Genomic DNA, 16412 nt, shown 5'->3' on the forward strand with positions numbered 1-16412 from the left:
CTTTCAGCTGCTACATCAAGGACTACATATGAAAAGGGGAAGAAGAATACATGAGAGTCTTGAGAATAGGCTATAATTTCCAAGCCACAACTTGACCTAGACAGAGGTTTCAGTTTCAGAGAGAAAGGCAAATTGGACCTGAGTAATTTATCTAGGAAGAAAGCAGGCCTTAATACAGTTGTATTGAGGTTCCTGGTTAAACACAGATGGACGACATGTGTTTATCCCTTTTACTTTCTGTGAATCTGTTAAAATGGTAATATAGAATTTATGTGCAAGGACCAAGAAATGAGGACAGAAGGCAGCTATGGATGAGAGACTTTAATGAATTTCTGAAAGACAGGTGAACGGAGGTGTGTTATTTAATTTGGCAGAGAGAAGAAGTTCTAATCCAAGTTCTGATAGAGAGGGATAACAAGTGAGTCAGAGCATCCCTGAGAAGCCTGCTGCTATAGACTGAATGCCTATGTTCCCCCCAAATTCACAGGTTGAAACATTAACCTCCAATGTGGTAGTATTAGAAGGTGTGAGGTGATTAGGTCATGAGGGTAGAACCCTTAGGATGGAATTAGTACCCTTCAAAAGAGACACCAAAGAGCTCCCTTAGCCCTTCCACCATGTGAGGATACAGAAAGAAGACAGCTACCTATGAATCAGGAAGAAGGACCTCACCACATACTGAATTTTCTAGCACCTTGATCTTGGACTTCCCATCCTCTGAAACTGTAAGAAATAAATCTCCGTTGTTTATAAACCAGCCAGTCTATGGTGTTTGTTAGAGTAGCCTGAATGGACTGTTATCTCTAGACAACCAGCACTAGGATTAGGTTGACCAGGGAGAGGCATGGGGTGGAAACCAGGGCAAATGGCCAAAAGTCTATCTGAAGCAGAACCCCAGGTTCCCTTCCCTAGTCCTTGCCCCATAAAAGAATAGAATGTTCATTGGAGAAACTGGTCTGGAGAAAGTCAAAGTGCGGTCACCAGTGCCAGCGGAAAATAGGAATGAGGTACAGAGTGAAACATAAGGCGAGTAGGTAAAAGGCTGCAGACCAAACATGAGATCTTCAGCCCCTGCCTATCTCCTACATCCAGAATCCAGAATCACTCCTTTCTTTGTCTCTTCCCTACCACTTGGGAAGAAGACTAGAAGATTCTTCTCTAGAGGAAATGAAGGGCTCCAAGGAGCCAGATTTCAGACACTGGGGACTCCAAAGCAGGGCTCACGACAAAAGTGAACCTCTTGAGAGCCTCCTAAAGGGTGGACTTTGAAAGAGGGAGAGGTTATCATTGCTGGAAACTGAGCAGGGGAAGCATTTTTAATGCAAAGAACAGGAGCTCCATTTTGGCCTGAGTTTCAGGAAGCAAAGGGATATCCAACTTTCTGGAGATATCCTAAAGACAGTGGGATGGACACACACTCGTAAATGTACAGGAAAAACAAGGCAGGTTTAGAAATGGTCTTCATGAGAGCAATACACTCTCTCTATATGGAAGGTAGATCTCATTTCTACAAATGTGTGCTGGTTAGATTACTTCCTGATGTGTCCATCTGCTGGTCCATCTGTCCATATATCCAACAATTAGTCAGAGTGTCAGGTAAATATGCCTGTGCTAAGAGCAAGGGAGAAGTGCTGTGAGAAACAGAACCTTGGACACTCTTCTTACAGAGTTTCTAAATATCTGGACCAAAAAAGGTATATTCTTTTAGACATTAATTTGTAAATGAATGCCTTTTTTAAATTATAAAATAAAAATCTGTTTAGTGAAGGACATCTGGAAAGCACAGAAAGAAAAGGTATTAAGAAGAAAAATACACACTTGCCACTCAAGGTCAACCATTCTGATTTTTTTCCTGGGTCTTTGCTTTTTCTATGCATATTTATGAATATATGTGGTCAATCATGAATAATCAAAATGGTATTATATTGCCATAATATGTTTCCAAACATAGTCATACCTTGCCAGAATCTTGTATCATTTTGACATTTTCAGAACCAAATTTATCTGAGTAAAGTTTAAGGAGTCTCTGAGAAATTTCTGACAGAGGTGTGAGCTTGGGTTCTTTGTAAATATACTCCTTTCCATCTTCATCTTCAAAGAATCCCTGTGACATAGAGCACAATTAGAGAACTATCACCAAATACAAGCCCAACGCTACCACCCAGGAAGGGTATTATAAAGGTTAAAAAATGAGAAATGACTCTAACATAAAATCCTAACTAAACAGGCTTTTGAAATAGGAAGGAAAATGATAATAACATGAAATCTGGGTACAAAGATAAAGGAAAAACGCACAATTGCAAACTCACTCAAAAATGCTGTCATTAAGTGTTGAGTGAAATGAAAGACTGGAGATTTAAGACTGTATTCTCTCGGTGAAGTCTGATGATGGGATTCAAGCCTGTTTCACATTCCCAAGAAACAGAACTCGGAAGCCTGCTCACACAGGCCTCAGAAATACACACACATCCCTTCTCCTGAATGTTCCCACTTATGGAGGATTTTATGGCATAAATAGGTCTGGAATAGGTTCAGCAAAAGCTATGTAAAGTTTGTATAAATTCTATTTTGCTATACTGATGAGAAAAATATTCAAGGGCTGTAGCATATCAGAAAATATTTTCATTATTACTAGTCATATCTGGTATCATATCACCAACATTTTCATTATCATCATGCTTTAGTACCAATCATGTCTGAATAAAAACAAGGCTTAGAACTGCATGGGAAGTGAAAAAGGTTGAAAATTTGTAAGTGCAGATTGGGGTTAATATTTGAAATAAATTAAAACAAAACATTTCTCATCTAAAATGAAAGAGGAAAAAGGGTGCCAAAACTACAGTATGTGTTTTAAAAAAGCAGGCTAATATTAAACCAAAAAAACCCACATCAAAATAGGAGTTTAGATGCAGTAATTTCACTACATTATTTGCTTATTAAGCATTTACTGTAATTACCTCCACATCTGTTTCACTGTCTGTAAACTGGTATTGCTATGAAGTTATAAAAGACAATAACAGGATAAATTTAAGGTTACATAATGCTCACAGAAAACCACACATTCTAAATAAATGGATTATAATTTATATCATTTAGTTATGTTAGAGAGTTGGAGGTTAAATGTTCAGTTAAATTTAAATTAACCCATTCATATAGGGTTTCTGAAATATTACAATGGTAAATATACTTGTGGAGATATTATATTACAATTCATAGAAATGCACAGGGATAAAAGAAACAGTCTTAATTTTGGTTTAAAACATGCAGTATAGATGTATGAGCACACAGATGATTTATTTCTATAAATGAAATAAACTGTTAATTATTTTGAAGTCTGTAATGACTGGACAGATATACATACAGACTTGGAAAAGAAACTTGCAAACCACATGAAGTATCAAAGATGCTGCTAAGAAAGTCTTATGGAGGGAGAACTTACCGCTGCCTTAAGAAAGTAATAAAGAAAAGACAGGAAGAAAAACAAGCAGAAAGTTTACTACTGAGGAAGATAAGAGTCATACTAAATATGACAAATTCATCAAATTAGCATTTATTAAGCAGAAGAAAATTTACAAAATACAATTTTATGTAGTTAAAAAAATAAAAAAGGACTTGGGACAGCCTACAGAGCAGAGAGGAGGCTCACCTGTCCAAAGAAGGCCACTCGGAAGTAGGTCCCCAGGAGCCTGCGGCCTGAGTGCATGACCTCAGTTACTTTGCTGTAGGCCTGGTGTAGAGTGTCATACAGATGGGCTAGCCTCTGGAAAGCAGAACAAAACCTGTATCTTACTACTTGTAACTAATAAAATCAATTTAAAAATAACAAATGAGATCATGTGGGTGAAAAATCCTTAAACTTGAGTTTTTTAAAAAATCAAGAATATATTTTGATTGCACAAATGTTAGTGATCATCTCTGAGTTGTAATGTTTCCTATTGAAAGGGCCAGCTTGCATATAAGGACCCATCAAATTTCCACAATGTGGTAAGCAAATTCTGCTTTCAAGTTAACATGAAATGTCAGAGATGATAAAGTCTTACCATGATGTTCTTAGTCCTTTATTTTCCCACTGCATTTAATATGCTAAGAGAAACTGGAATATCTCCCAGCCCAGGAAGACTGGAAGGGACACTATTTTCCCATGCAGGTAGAGCAACAAAGCGTTACAAGAAAAAAAGGCACCTGGTGATTATAAAATTTTTCCTGGCAACCTTTCAAAAGTGGAGTGCCAAAACTACCAATCTTTGTTGTTGGAGATTTTGGGTCTGTGTAGAGGTGGGGCCTGTGTGTACAATGCCTGATTGGCTCTGAGGTTGGTACCGCCATCACCAAGTGGATGGTCAGAGACCACTTGCTTATCTCTGACAGTAGTCTGTCTGCTCTCTTGCACGTAAGAAAGTCTGGGGATATATGTCACTCCACTGTCCTATAAACTGGAAAAAACAAACCACTCAGATACCTCAAAATCTCTTCGCTTCTCATAAATGGGGATGATGAGTTTATAGATGTCAGCAATCAGCTCATAGCGTTCAGCTTTCCAGAGTCCATCTGCACACTGTTCTAGGAGCTCCATGAGCACATCCTGATCAAAGAAGAAGGCCATAAGCCAGAAAAGAGTATTATATAAGGAACATGACATTGTATTACTTGCAGAATGAATAACTAAGATGGCTAGGAGGAAAATTTCAAAATATGAAGTATTTTTTTAAATTAATTTCCACACTTGTTAACAACTCATCACTATGTTCTTTTATTTACATTTAATTTTAATTTTTTATTTTTAGAGATAGGGGAAGGGAGAAAGAGGAGAGAAGCATCAATGTGAGAGAAACATCGATTGACTGCCTTCCTTACGTGCCCCAGTTAGGGACTGAGCCTGCAACCTAAGCATGTGTCCTGGCAAGGAATAGAACTAGCTACATTTTGCTTTGTAGGATGACACCCAACCAACTAAGCCATACCAGCCAGGGCACTATGTTCTTTTTAATGAGCCATTTTCCAAACATGTTTGCAAGCAGAAATGAAGGGTCACATTGTACAAGTCTGTAGTAGTTAACTGCAAGGAAAAAACTGACACTGATAGCCTCATGTAGGCTCTCAATATTTGATCTTAGTTCTCTTTTTATAAATATAATTAAAAAAATTTTTTTTCCTTTCTGAGGACTGATTGCAATGCTGAGACATGGAGAGTTACTAAGCATGGCTAATGCAAATTATAAATCCCAGAATAATTCAGCGATGGTGTGTGGGAGGCATTAGGCCTGCCTCACCAAAATCCTTTTCACCTTCCCTTGGAGATTTCTATTTACTGAAGTTTGGGTAGTCAGCCTGCCTCTATTAAAATCTTTAAACTAGATCTGGCCAAGATGGAGGTGTAGGTAGATAATGCTCCACATCCTTGCACAGCTAAAAGAAAGACAACAACAAATTAAAAAACAAAAAAGAACGAGAACTGCCAGAAAATCAAACTGTATGGAAGTCCGACAACCAAGGAATTAAAGAAGAAATATTCATCCATACTGGTAGAAGAGGTGGAGACAGGCAGCTGGGGTGGAGAGGATGATCAGCAAGAGGTGCTGGTGGACCAGGCAGGCAAGCTGGCAGCTGATGGACTGGGAGGTTCCATATTTTTGTGCAGATAAACTGGGAGGAACCACTGGGAAGAGAGGCAGACTGCACAACCCAGAGTTCCAGCATGGTCAAAATAAAGTCCCAGAACCTCTGGCTGTAGAAACCTGGAGGGTTGTGGTAGTAGAAGAAGCTGCTAGTCTCTTGAAAGCAGGGCAGGAGCCAAGCAAGCAGTCTTGTTCCCTCTATGACCCCACCTCACATACAGTATCACAACCCAGTGATGTGGGTTGCCCCGCTCTGGTGAATACCTAGGTGTCTCCCCTTACAACATAACAGGTGAGCTGAGAGAAAGAAAAATGGCCCAAATGAGAGAACACATCAAAACTCCAGAAAAGAATCTAAGTGACGAGGAGACAACCTATCAGATGCAGAGTTCAAAATAATGGTAATCAGGATGCTCACAGAAATGATTGAGTATAGTTCCAAAAAAAAAAAAAAAGTAGAAGTGAAGGCTATACAAAGTGAAATAAAGGAAAATATGCAGGTAACCAACAGTGAAGGGAAGGAAACCAGGACTCAAATCAACAATTTGGAACAAAAGGAAGAAATAAACATTCAACTGGAACAGAATGAAGAAACCAGAATTCCAAAAAATGAGGAGAGGCTTAGGAACCTCCAGGACAACTTCAAACATTATAACATCTGAATCACAGAGGTGCCAGAAGAAGAAGAATAGCAAGAAATTAAAAACTTATTTGAAAAAATGATGAAAGAAAACCTCCGCAATCTGGCAAAGGAAACTGACATATAAGTCCAGGAAGCTCAGAGAGTCCCAAAGAAGCTGGATCCAAACAGGACCACATAAAGACACATCATAATTAAATTCCCCAAGATTGAAGATAAGGGCAGAATCTTTTTTTTTTTTTTAAGATTTTATTCATCCATTTTTAGGGAGGGAAAGGAGGGGAGAGAGAGAGAGAGAGAGAGAGAGAGAGAGAGAGAGAGAGAGAGAAACATCAGTGTGCGGTTGCTGGGGGTTATGGGGGTTATGGCCTGCAATCCAGGAATGTACCCTGGTGGGGAATCGAACCTGGGACACTTTAGTTCCCAGCCCACACTGAGCTACGCCAGCCAGGGCAGGACAGAATATTAAATGCAGCAAGAGACAAGGAGACAGTTACCTATAAAGGAGTTCACATAAGTCTATCAGTTGATTTCTTTCTCATAAGAAACCTTATAGGCAAGAAGGGCTGGAAAGAAGTATTCAAAGTCATGAAAAGCAAGAACCTAGATTAATCCAAGATTAATCTATCCAGCAAAGTTATCATTTAGAATGGAAGGGCAGATAAAGTGTTTTCCAGACAATGTAAAGTTAAAAGAGTTCATCTTTCCATACACTTCCATACAGTTCCATCACCAAGTCCTTATTATATGAAATGTTAAAGGAACTTATCTAAGAAAAAGAAGATCAAAGCTATGAACAGTAAAATGACAGCAAACTCACAACTATCAACAACTGAACCTAAACCCCCCCAAAACAACCACAAAAACAAACCAAGGGAAAAACTAGAATAGAATAACAGAAATGGAGATCACATGGTGGGTTGTTAGTGGGGAAGGGGAAGGGAGAAAATGGGGGGGAAGTTACAGGGAATAAGATGCATACTTGGTAGGTACAAAATAGACAGAAGGAGGTTACAAATAGTACAGGAGTCCTGGCTGGTGTGGCTCCGTGGATTGAGTGCCAGCCTGTGAACCAAAAAGTCACTGCTTCAATTCCCAGTCAGGGCACATGCCTGGGTTGTGGGCCAGGTCCCCCAGTGCGGGGCATGTGAGAGGTAACCACACATTGATGTTTCTCTCCTTCTCTTTCTCCCTCCCTTCCCCTCTCTCTAAAAATAAATAAATAAAATCTTTTAGTTAAAAGAATAGTACAGGAAGTGGAGAAGCCAAAGAACTTAAATGTATGACCTATGGATATGAACCAAGGTGGGTGAGGAGGATGCAAGGAGCAGGGGGATAAAGGGGAGAAAAATAATGGGACAACTGCCATAGCATAATCAATAAAATATACTTAAAAATAAATAAAATCCGTAAACTTTGGAGGAAAGCTAACATTATCTATGACTCCAGGGTTGGGGCATATGGCTCAGGTTTAAAGTAATCAGCATAAATCTATTTACTGGCCACTGGCATTGTTACATCATGGGCAGACACATGAGCTAAATAGGCCACTCAGGGTAATTTTTGGACCTCAGCTTGGAATTCAGAGACAGAAGTGCTGTTGCTAGATTGGACATAAGAGAGGCAGAATGTAGCTTGACTGGAGCTGGCATCCATCTTATTAATAGCCAGGGCTTGTCTGCCCTTCCTCCCAAAGCAACTGTATCATTAAACGTTTGGACTGACCATTGTCAATCTCTCTGGAATTTTCTAATGAAAACTAACTTATTTGACCTTTCTATTTAAGCCCTTTTGAATGGGGCTTCACTAATGATGCTGAGTCAATTTTCATGTGACTACCTGCCATACGTATAGCTCTGGTGAAGTGTCTATTCAAATCTTTTGCTCACTTCTCTATTGGGTAGTTGATTTTCTTATTATTGGGTTTTGAGAGTTCTTTATATATTTTATATAAAAGTTCTTTACCAGACATGTGAGTTGTAATTTTCTTCCAACTTGTAGCTTGCCTCTGGAGTTTAACATTATTTTTTGAAGAGAGAAGTTTTTGATTTTGATGAAGTTCAATATATCAAGTTTTTATGTTCTGGATTGTGCTTTATAAATTATATCTAAGAAATCTTTATTTAATCCAAGCTCACAGACTTTTTCCTATGTCCTATTCCTTGTCCTTTTTCCTATGTCAGAAATTTTCTGAAATTTCTTCCAGAAATTTCATAGTTTCACATTTTACATTTAAGTCTATAGTTCATTACTTTTAAATATACTATAAAGTATAGGTCAACATCTACTTTTTCCATAGGTATGCCCAATTTTTCCATCAACATTTGATGAAAGACTCTCCTTTTTTCATGGCATTGTCTTTGAATTGTATTAAAAAATCAACTCACCGTATGTGTGCAGGTCTATTTCTGGCTTCTCTATTTTTTCCATCAACATACACCTCGATCCTTGTGCCAATACCACACTGTCTTCATTACTACTGTACATTTATAGAAGGGTTTCTCTGCAGTGATATTTCTAATCTGTTGGGCCAAATAACTCTTTGCTTTGGGAGGCTGTCCTGTGCATTACAGAATGTCTAGCAGCATCCTTGGCCTCCACCAAGTAGATGCCAGTAGCAGGAGCATCCCCAACCCCCCAAATTGTGACAATAAAAATCATTTCCAGATGTTGCAAAATGTTCCCTGGGTGGGAAAATTATCCTCAGTGAGGACAACTGCTTTATAGTAATCTTGTAATCAGGTAGTGTGAGTCTTCCAACTTTTTCAAAATTACTTTGGCTAGTCTAGTTCCTTTGCTTTTCTATTTAGAGTCAGTTTGTCCATTTCTACCAAAAGTCCAGATGGGAGTTTGATTGGGCCTGCTTTGAATCTATAAGTCAATCTAGATAATGGACATCTTAACAATATTGAATCTCTACTCCCTATATTTAGTTCTTTGATTACTTTCATCAGTGTCTTGTATTTTTTACCATAGAGATCTATGCAGATTCATACCTAAGTTTTGCATTTTTTGATGTTATTATGAATAGTATTTATAAATTCTGATAAATTATTTTTTCAAGGAAGTAAGTTTGGGATAACACTGAATGTCATCAAGTGTATTTGTTTGCAAAAATTATACAAAATAAACAAGAATATAATGAAGTTATAGTACAAGGGTCTCTAAAAAGAAAGTTGATTGGTTTTATATATTGATCTTATATCCTGTGATCTTGCCAAACTCACTTATTAGTTTTAGTGGTTTCTTCTGTAAATTCCTCGAGACTTTCGGTCACAAAAGACAACTGCATCTGGTGTTAATACAAACAGTATTATTTCTTTTTCTTGCCTTATAGCATTTGCTGGACCTTCTAGCACACTGTTGAATAGGAATGGTGAAAGCAGATATTCCTGTATTATTCCCAATTTTAGGGTGGAAGTATTCAGTCTTTCACCATTAAGTGTAATATTAGCTGTAGATTTTTTGTATATAATCTTTCTCAGGTTGAGGGAGTTCCTTTCTATTCTTAGTTTTTCAACATGAATAGATGTTGAATTTTTTCAAATGACTTTTCTGCATGTATTGAAATGGTCATATGTTTTTTCTTATTTATTCTGTTAATATGTTGAATTATATTCGTTGGTTTTCCAATGTTGAACCAACAGTACAGTTCCAGGGAAAACCCTACTTGGTCATGCTGCATTTCTCTTTTTCATATACTGTTAGATTCAATTTGCTAATATATTTTTAAGGCTTTTTATAGTTGCCTTTAAACATGTTTGATCCTCTGTCATACTGTAAATGAAGAGTAGGGCCTGTCATAAAGGTAAATACTCTGAATTAAGAGCAGCAAAGATTTATTTATTTAACAGTAGTCAGTGGATCTCTGGGTGAGTGCTGGGAAGGCCAGTGATCAAGTGAAAAAAGCACTTCCTGCTCTCATAGAGCTGAGATTGTGGAGACAGATCCATAAGGGGATTATAAAAGATGGTGGTAAGTGTGATGATGAAGAAATGTACAGGGTATCAGGGATGCAAAGGAGTGGCATCCATCAGTGATGAGGAAAGGTGGGGGGCATAGAAGGCTGAAGAAGGTGATGACTGACTGAGCCTTAAAAATGATCAGGATTTAGGAGGCAAAGGTAAAAGGTAGAAATGGATGCAGAAAGGATGAAAGGGGAGACATTCCAGGGAGGGAGAACAGCATAGGCAGACCTGGGGAAGATGGCAGCATGCTGTGGAGGGGATTTGCAAGTAGTTTGAGGGAATGGATTATAAAATTTGAATCAAAGAGTGGCTAGAGATGAGGTTGGAGATGTGAAAAAGATTAAAAAAGTACTACATCATCCCACTCAAAGTGTTCTATGTGTCAAACATAAATTAGTAATTAAATGTTGATAATTTTATGAGGCATGAAAATGCATAAAGACATACAACTATCACAACAATGAAGTAATATATAATGTAGATGTTAGTTGATTTTAAAATAATGTTCTGAGACTTCCAGTCAAGATGACAGTGTAGGTAGACATGGCTTACCTCTTTGTACAAACATATCAAAATTACAACTAAAATATAGAACAACCATCACTCAGAACTGTCAGAAATCAAGTTGAATGGAAGTCTGACAACTATGAAATAAAGGAAACCATATTCATCCAGACTGGTAGGAAGGATGCAGACATGGAACAGGCTGGTCCCACACTCATGTGTGGTGGATAAAAATTCAGGAAAGATATCTTCAGAGCAAGGGGTCCCAGCCCCACCAGTGTCCCACCAGTATTCCAGTATCAGAAAGATAAGTCCCCACAAAAACCAGCAGAGATTGAGTCGGTAGAAGAAACTGCGGGAACCCTAAGCAATTCCTCTTAAAGAACCCACACATAGACTCACCTACTCAGGCTCCCTCTGAGCTGCAGCAATGGGTTGACAGCTTGAAGTGCACCAGTGGCATACTGGGAGAGACTGAAGTCAGCCTGGCATTGGGGCAAGCAGAGACTAGTGTCCCTTTTCTGAGCCCTCCCTCCACAGAGCCACAGCGCTACAGTGCTGGCAAGCTGGTGCCATATCTGACACTCCATCAACCTGGCTAATACTGTGCGTCCCTCTTTGGAGATCCCAACAGACTCTGCCGCACCCAACTTATGGGCCAGACTCTGACTCACCTGAGCTGCTTTTCTATATGAACAGTTGGTCTTGGCTCATGCTTCACAACTTCCTAAATCCTATCAAATAAACAACAGCTGGCCTCAGTGAGGCCCAGGACCAGCACTAATAGCAACTAGATTAGTTTCACAGCTTGGCTTTACCTGGATATCTCCAAGCCCAGCACAAGTAGCAGCCATCTCAGATTGTTTTATAGCTCAGGCAGGGTGGCCCAGGGCAAAACACAGGTGGGGGTTGACTTTGGCCTACACCACCCAGGAAATCCTAGGGCCAGCAAACCCAGTGGATAGCCACAGACTGTGCAGAGCACCACGACCTGCCCCTGTACAGCTGACAGAAGGCAGAGGTTGGTGGTAAGTGGTCACAGCCAGTCCTTGCAGATAACTGGCTGGGGTAAATCCCTCCCATTGACCTGCCAACAGTAACTACAGCTCAACTACAAGAGGAAGGTATACTCAGCCCACACAAAGGGCACACCTCGAGTACCCAGCTTGGGTGATAAGGGATGCTGTGGCACTGGACCCCTCAGGACACCTACATTAGGCCACACTACCAAGAAATGGACTCAAAGCGGCTCTACCTAATACATAGAAACAAACACAGGGAGGCTGCCAAAACAAGAACACAAAGAAACATGGCCCAAATAAAAGAACAGATTAAAACTCCAGGAAAAGAACTAAAGGAAATGGACAGAGTTTCTAGCAGATGCAGAGTTCAAAACACTGGTTATAAGGATGCTCAAGGAACTTATTAGTGAGAACCTCAACAGCATAAAAAAGATCAGAAACAAAGAATACACTAATTGAAATAAAGAACAATTTATGAGGAAACAACAGTACAGTGATTGAAGCCAAGAATCAAATCAATGATTCAGAACATAAGGAAGCAAAAAACAACCAATCAGAACAACAAGAAGAAAAAAGAATCCAACCCTCACTCCCTCCAAAACATTGATAGTTTAAGGAGATTCTAGGACAACTTCAAGAGGTCCAATATTCACATCATAGCGGTGTCATAAGGAGAAGAGAAAAAGAAATTGGAACTCTATTTGAAAAAATAATGAAAGAAAACTTTCCTAATTTGGTGAAGGAAATAGATATGTAAGTCCAGGAAGTAGAGAGAGTCCCAAACAAGATGGATGCACAGAGGCCCACACCAAGACACATCATAATTAAAATGCCAAAGATTAAAGCTAAAGAGAGAATCTGAAAAGCAATGAGAGAAAAGAAGTTAGTTACCTACAGGGGAGTTCCCATAAGACTGTCGGGTGATTTCTCAAAAGAAACTTTGAGGGGTAGAAGGGATTGCCAAGAAATATTCAAAGTGATGAAAAGCAGAGACCTATAGCCAAGATTGCTCTACCAAGCAAAGCTATCATTTAGAATGGGAGAGCAGCCCTGGCTAGTGTAGCTCAGTGGATTAAGTGTGGGCTGTGAACCAAAGGGTCACCAGTTTGATTCCCAGTCAGGGCACATGCCTGGGTTGCGGGTCAGGTCCCAGTAGGGGCCAAATGGCAGGCAACCACACATTGATGTCTCTCTCTCTCTCGCTCCTTTCCCCTCTCTCTAAAAATAAATAAATAAAACCTTAAAAAAAGAAAGAATTGAACAGCAGATAAAGCGTTTCCCAAACAAGAAAATACTAAAGGAGTTCATCACCACCAAATCATTATTATATGCACTGTTAAAAGAACTTATTTATGAAAAAAAGATAAAAACTATGAACAATAAAATGGCAAAAATAAATATCTATCAACAATTGAATCTAAAAAATAAACTAAGCAAACAAGAAGAACAGAGACAGAATTATGGATACAGAGAGCATTTTGATATTTGCCCGATGGAAGGGGTTGTGGAAAAATAGGTGAAGAGGTGAGAGGATTAGCAAGTACAAATAGGTAGTTACAGAGTAGCCATGGGAATATAAAGTACAGTATAGGACATGGAGTAGCCAAAGAATTTATACACATGACCCATGGTCATGAACACTGGTGGGGGGAATGGTTGCCTGAGGGAGCTGGTGGTGCTGGATGGAGGAGGCAAAGGGGGAAAAATCAAGAAAACTTAATAGCATAATCAATAAAATATAAAAAAAAAGATGTTCTGTCTATCCATGTAAGGCATTTGTATATAGCAGCCTTTCAGGTAAATTTTTAAATGGTCCTGGATTTTACTCACTTAATGAATATATATAAAATAGAGTTTATGAGTAATTTCCTGGGCCAAATGCTCATAAATGGGAGACTAAAATTTGAATATTATTTTTACTCTTGCTTAGTCAAACCAAAACCACATGGAAAGTTAATAAAGTGAAGCCTGAATTCAAGTAGCATGTCAATACTATAGATAATTGAGGTCATGAAAAAAATCTGTTGTATTTGGTACAAAATGATGGACTTCAACCAGAATGGTTGGAAAATGGGAAAATTTGATGAACTGAACTGATTTTTATAAATAATTATGCAATAAATATTATAATTTGGGAGAAGAGAAGATGGCGGCGAGATAGGTGGGAGCAGAGTTCACTTCCCCTGTGCACAGGTGGAGCACCTAGCCGATCTTCTGAGGAACAGTGTGAACAGCCAATGATATCCGAGCATATATGAAGACTGGAGGCCAAAACTGCAGAGGACATCGAAAAATCAGACAGTAAGGAGAGTGCTTTGGGACAAATAAGGTCCCCAGGACCAGTGCAGGGACCAGGGCAGCTGCAGCCACAGGCCTGGCGCCAACTGTGTCTGTTGCAGGATTCTAGGAAAAGTGCCAGGTCAATGGCTCCCTCCCCTGCCAAATAAGGTTTGAGCAGCACCAGGAGGGACCTGGATGCTTGAAGTCACAGCAGGGGAATAAGGATGAAGTGGCAAACACACAGGGGAGATATGCACCCACTGAGACTGTGGATGCTGACTGGGAAGAACTGTGCAGTGACAGACCCTGGACCTGGTCAGTCCCCGGTCTGGTTGGACAATTGGGCTGAGAGGCCAGGCCCTTGTTTAGAGTGGCAGGCTTAAATAGGAGGATTTTTTTCAAAAAGAAAAAGAGAAAAAAAGGCACTCTGCAGCTGTTTGGGGAATTCTCCACAGCAGCCACCCTGTCTCCTATGCCCCCACTCCCTACCCCGTCGTCCGGGCTTACACTTACACCTGAAACCCTACCCGATCCCGAAGCCCAGCAGTTACCCATCCTGTCCCAGCAGCAGAGGCTGAGCACTGACACCTGAAGCCCTGGAAACTGCAAGCACTTGACCCCTCTGCCCAGCGGCACCTCCCACCCTGCCCCTGTGCCAGGGACTTGCAGGGCTGACTGGCTCTCTAAGAGGAAGGTGGAGATGCTCCCGCAGAGGAGAGCTGCAGGGCTCCGGGAGTTAGCAATTCCCAGAAAGACTTAACTCAGTAGGAGGGCTGAACTACCCTGAAGGGACTCTCAGAGTCCCTAGCATCTAGCACAGCAAAGAACAAGGTGGTGTGTGAGCTGCCCCTAACTGTACACCTCAAGGACAGCACAACTGGTGGGCTGAAGGCGTAAGCCGGGTGCAGAAGGGGACTGGGGGCTTGGCAGCGAACTGAGGGACTGGGCTGGAGTCTGGGTAACCGCTAAGAGTGTGGCTCAGGAAGGAAGAAAAGCAAAACCAATCCCTCTTCAGCCTGCTGCAGCCAGGAATACCAGCAGAATTGGCTTGGCCAGTTTAAGGCCAGTAGGCAGCGTTTTGTTTTTTTTTAATAACTTTTAATTCCCTCTTCCTTTCCTTCCTTCTTTCTTTTTTTATTCCTTCTTCCTTCCATTCTTCCTTTCTTTTTTTATTCCTTCTTCCTTTCATCCCTTTTTTAAAATTCCCACAAGTGAATTAAATAATTATTGACAATAAAACATAGAGCTGTGAAAAGAACAGAGTTAGACAAAAGAGGGATCATCCCAACAACTGAGACAGTCAGACAAATTTCACTTTGCTACTCCAGAGAAATTGCAAGTTATTGTATATCTGTATTACTATTTTTTCATTATTCTTACATCTTTTATTTTATTAGTATTTTTTATTTCTCTTCTTTTTCAGTTTAGTCTTCCTCGCTTCATTTGTTAAATTACATGGTTTGACTGGTTTTCCCTGTTCTCTCTTTCACAGTGAATTTTAATTTTAAATTAAAATTTTAATTTTAATTACTTTATTACTGTGGTGCTTAACTCTATTCTCTTGCAAACTACACCTATTTTGTATCCTTTACTCTCACTTTACCTCATAATCTGACCTCCACAAGCTCACTGCTTTCTAGATCCAACTCACAATCATTCCCCACCCCTAATAAGATCTTATCTTTTTTCTGCCCTTTCTAAAAAGTGGCTAGTTGGGTGAAATATCATGGTTAAAACTATACATGTCCAAAGGTCTCCTATCTCTTTGCTATGGGTTGGTATATTAAATACCATAGAATACATTCCCACTGTGTTAAGCCATTTTGCCTTCCCCCTCGAATTGATCACAAAAAAGAATAGGTGGGAGCTATGAACACCAGTATACCTGCTGGAAGAGGAAACCCACCAACAAAGGAACCACCAACAGGTATCAACACAAGAAGATGAAGGAGGGAGTGGAAGCCACACTAACCTCAACCCAGGACCAACTCAGAAACACAACTAAATGGTGGAGAAATTACCCAGAACAAACAACTAAACAACAGTGAGAGAGAAACCTCAAACTACGTACAGAGAGAAGAACCAGCTTCAACAAAACCTGTCCACACCTGCACAATAGAATACAAGATGTGGTGGACAGAGTGACCCTCAGTTAACCAGATGGAAGGGATGACCCACCAAAGAAAGACCCAACAACAATCAAAACACAAAGACATACACAGAGCCAACACAAATAACAGCCCAAGACCTGCAAGCTCAGGAGATCAAGGAGACTGCACCAATGGATCTCACAGGTATTCTACCACAGAAGGTCACACCACAAACCCAGGGAGCCAGAACAGATCAATTTAAGAAGCTGAGGCTAACAAGAAGAGTCTCACAA

General features: G+C 39.9%; 1 protein-coding gene across 23 annotated transcripts in view; it reads right to left on the minus strand.

Annotated features, from left to right (window-relative positions):
- DOCK9 (dedicator of cytokinesis 9) overlaps positions 1–16412 on the minus strand; it is a 337662-nt gene that overhangs the window by 16590 nt on the left and 304660 nt on the right. For 13 of the 23 annotated variants that reach the window (XM_045821859.1, XM_045821848.1, XM_045821843.1 and 10 more), the window contains 5 exons: positions 4460–4582; positions 3647–3760; positions 3440–3445; positions 2958–2993; positions 1958–2104 (listed from right to left, as the gene is read on the minus strand). In XM_045821859.1, coding sequence (XP_045677815.1) covers positions 1958–2104; positions 2958–2993; positions 3440–3445; positions 3647–3760; positions 4460–4582 — 426 coding nt within the window. The remainder of the gene's footprint in view (positions 1–1957; positions 2105–2957; positions 2994–3439; positions 3446–3646; positions 3761–4459; positions 4583–16412) is intronic. The other 10 variants (XM_045821862.1, XM_045821855.1, XM_045821851.1 and 7 more) reach the window with 2 other exon arrangements.

The sequence above is a fragment of the Phyllostomus hastatus genome, unplaced genomic scaffold, assembly GCF_019186645.2.
Source record: "Phyllostomus hastatus isolate PE091 unplaced genomic scaffold, TTU_PhHast_1.1 phas_scaffold_46, whole genome shotgun sequence".
Taxonomy (NCBI): Eukaryota; Metazoa; Chordata; class Mammalia; order Chiroptera; family Phyllostomidae; genus Phyllostomus; species Phyllostomus hastatus.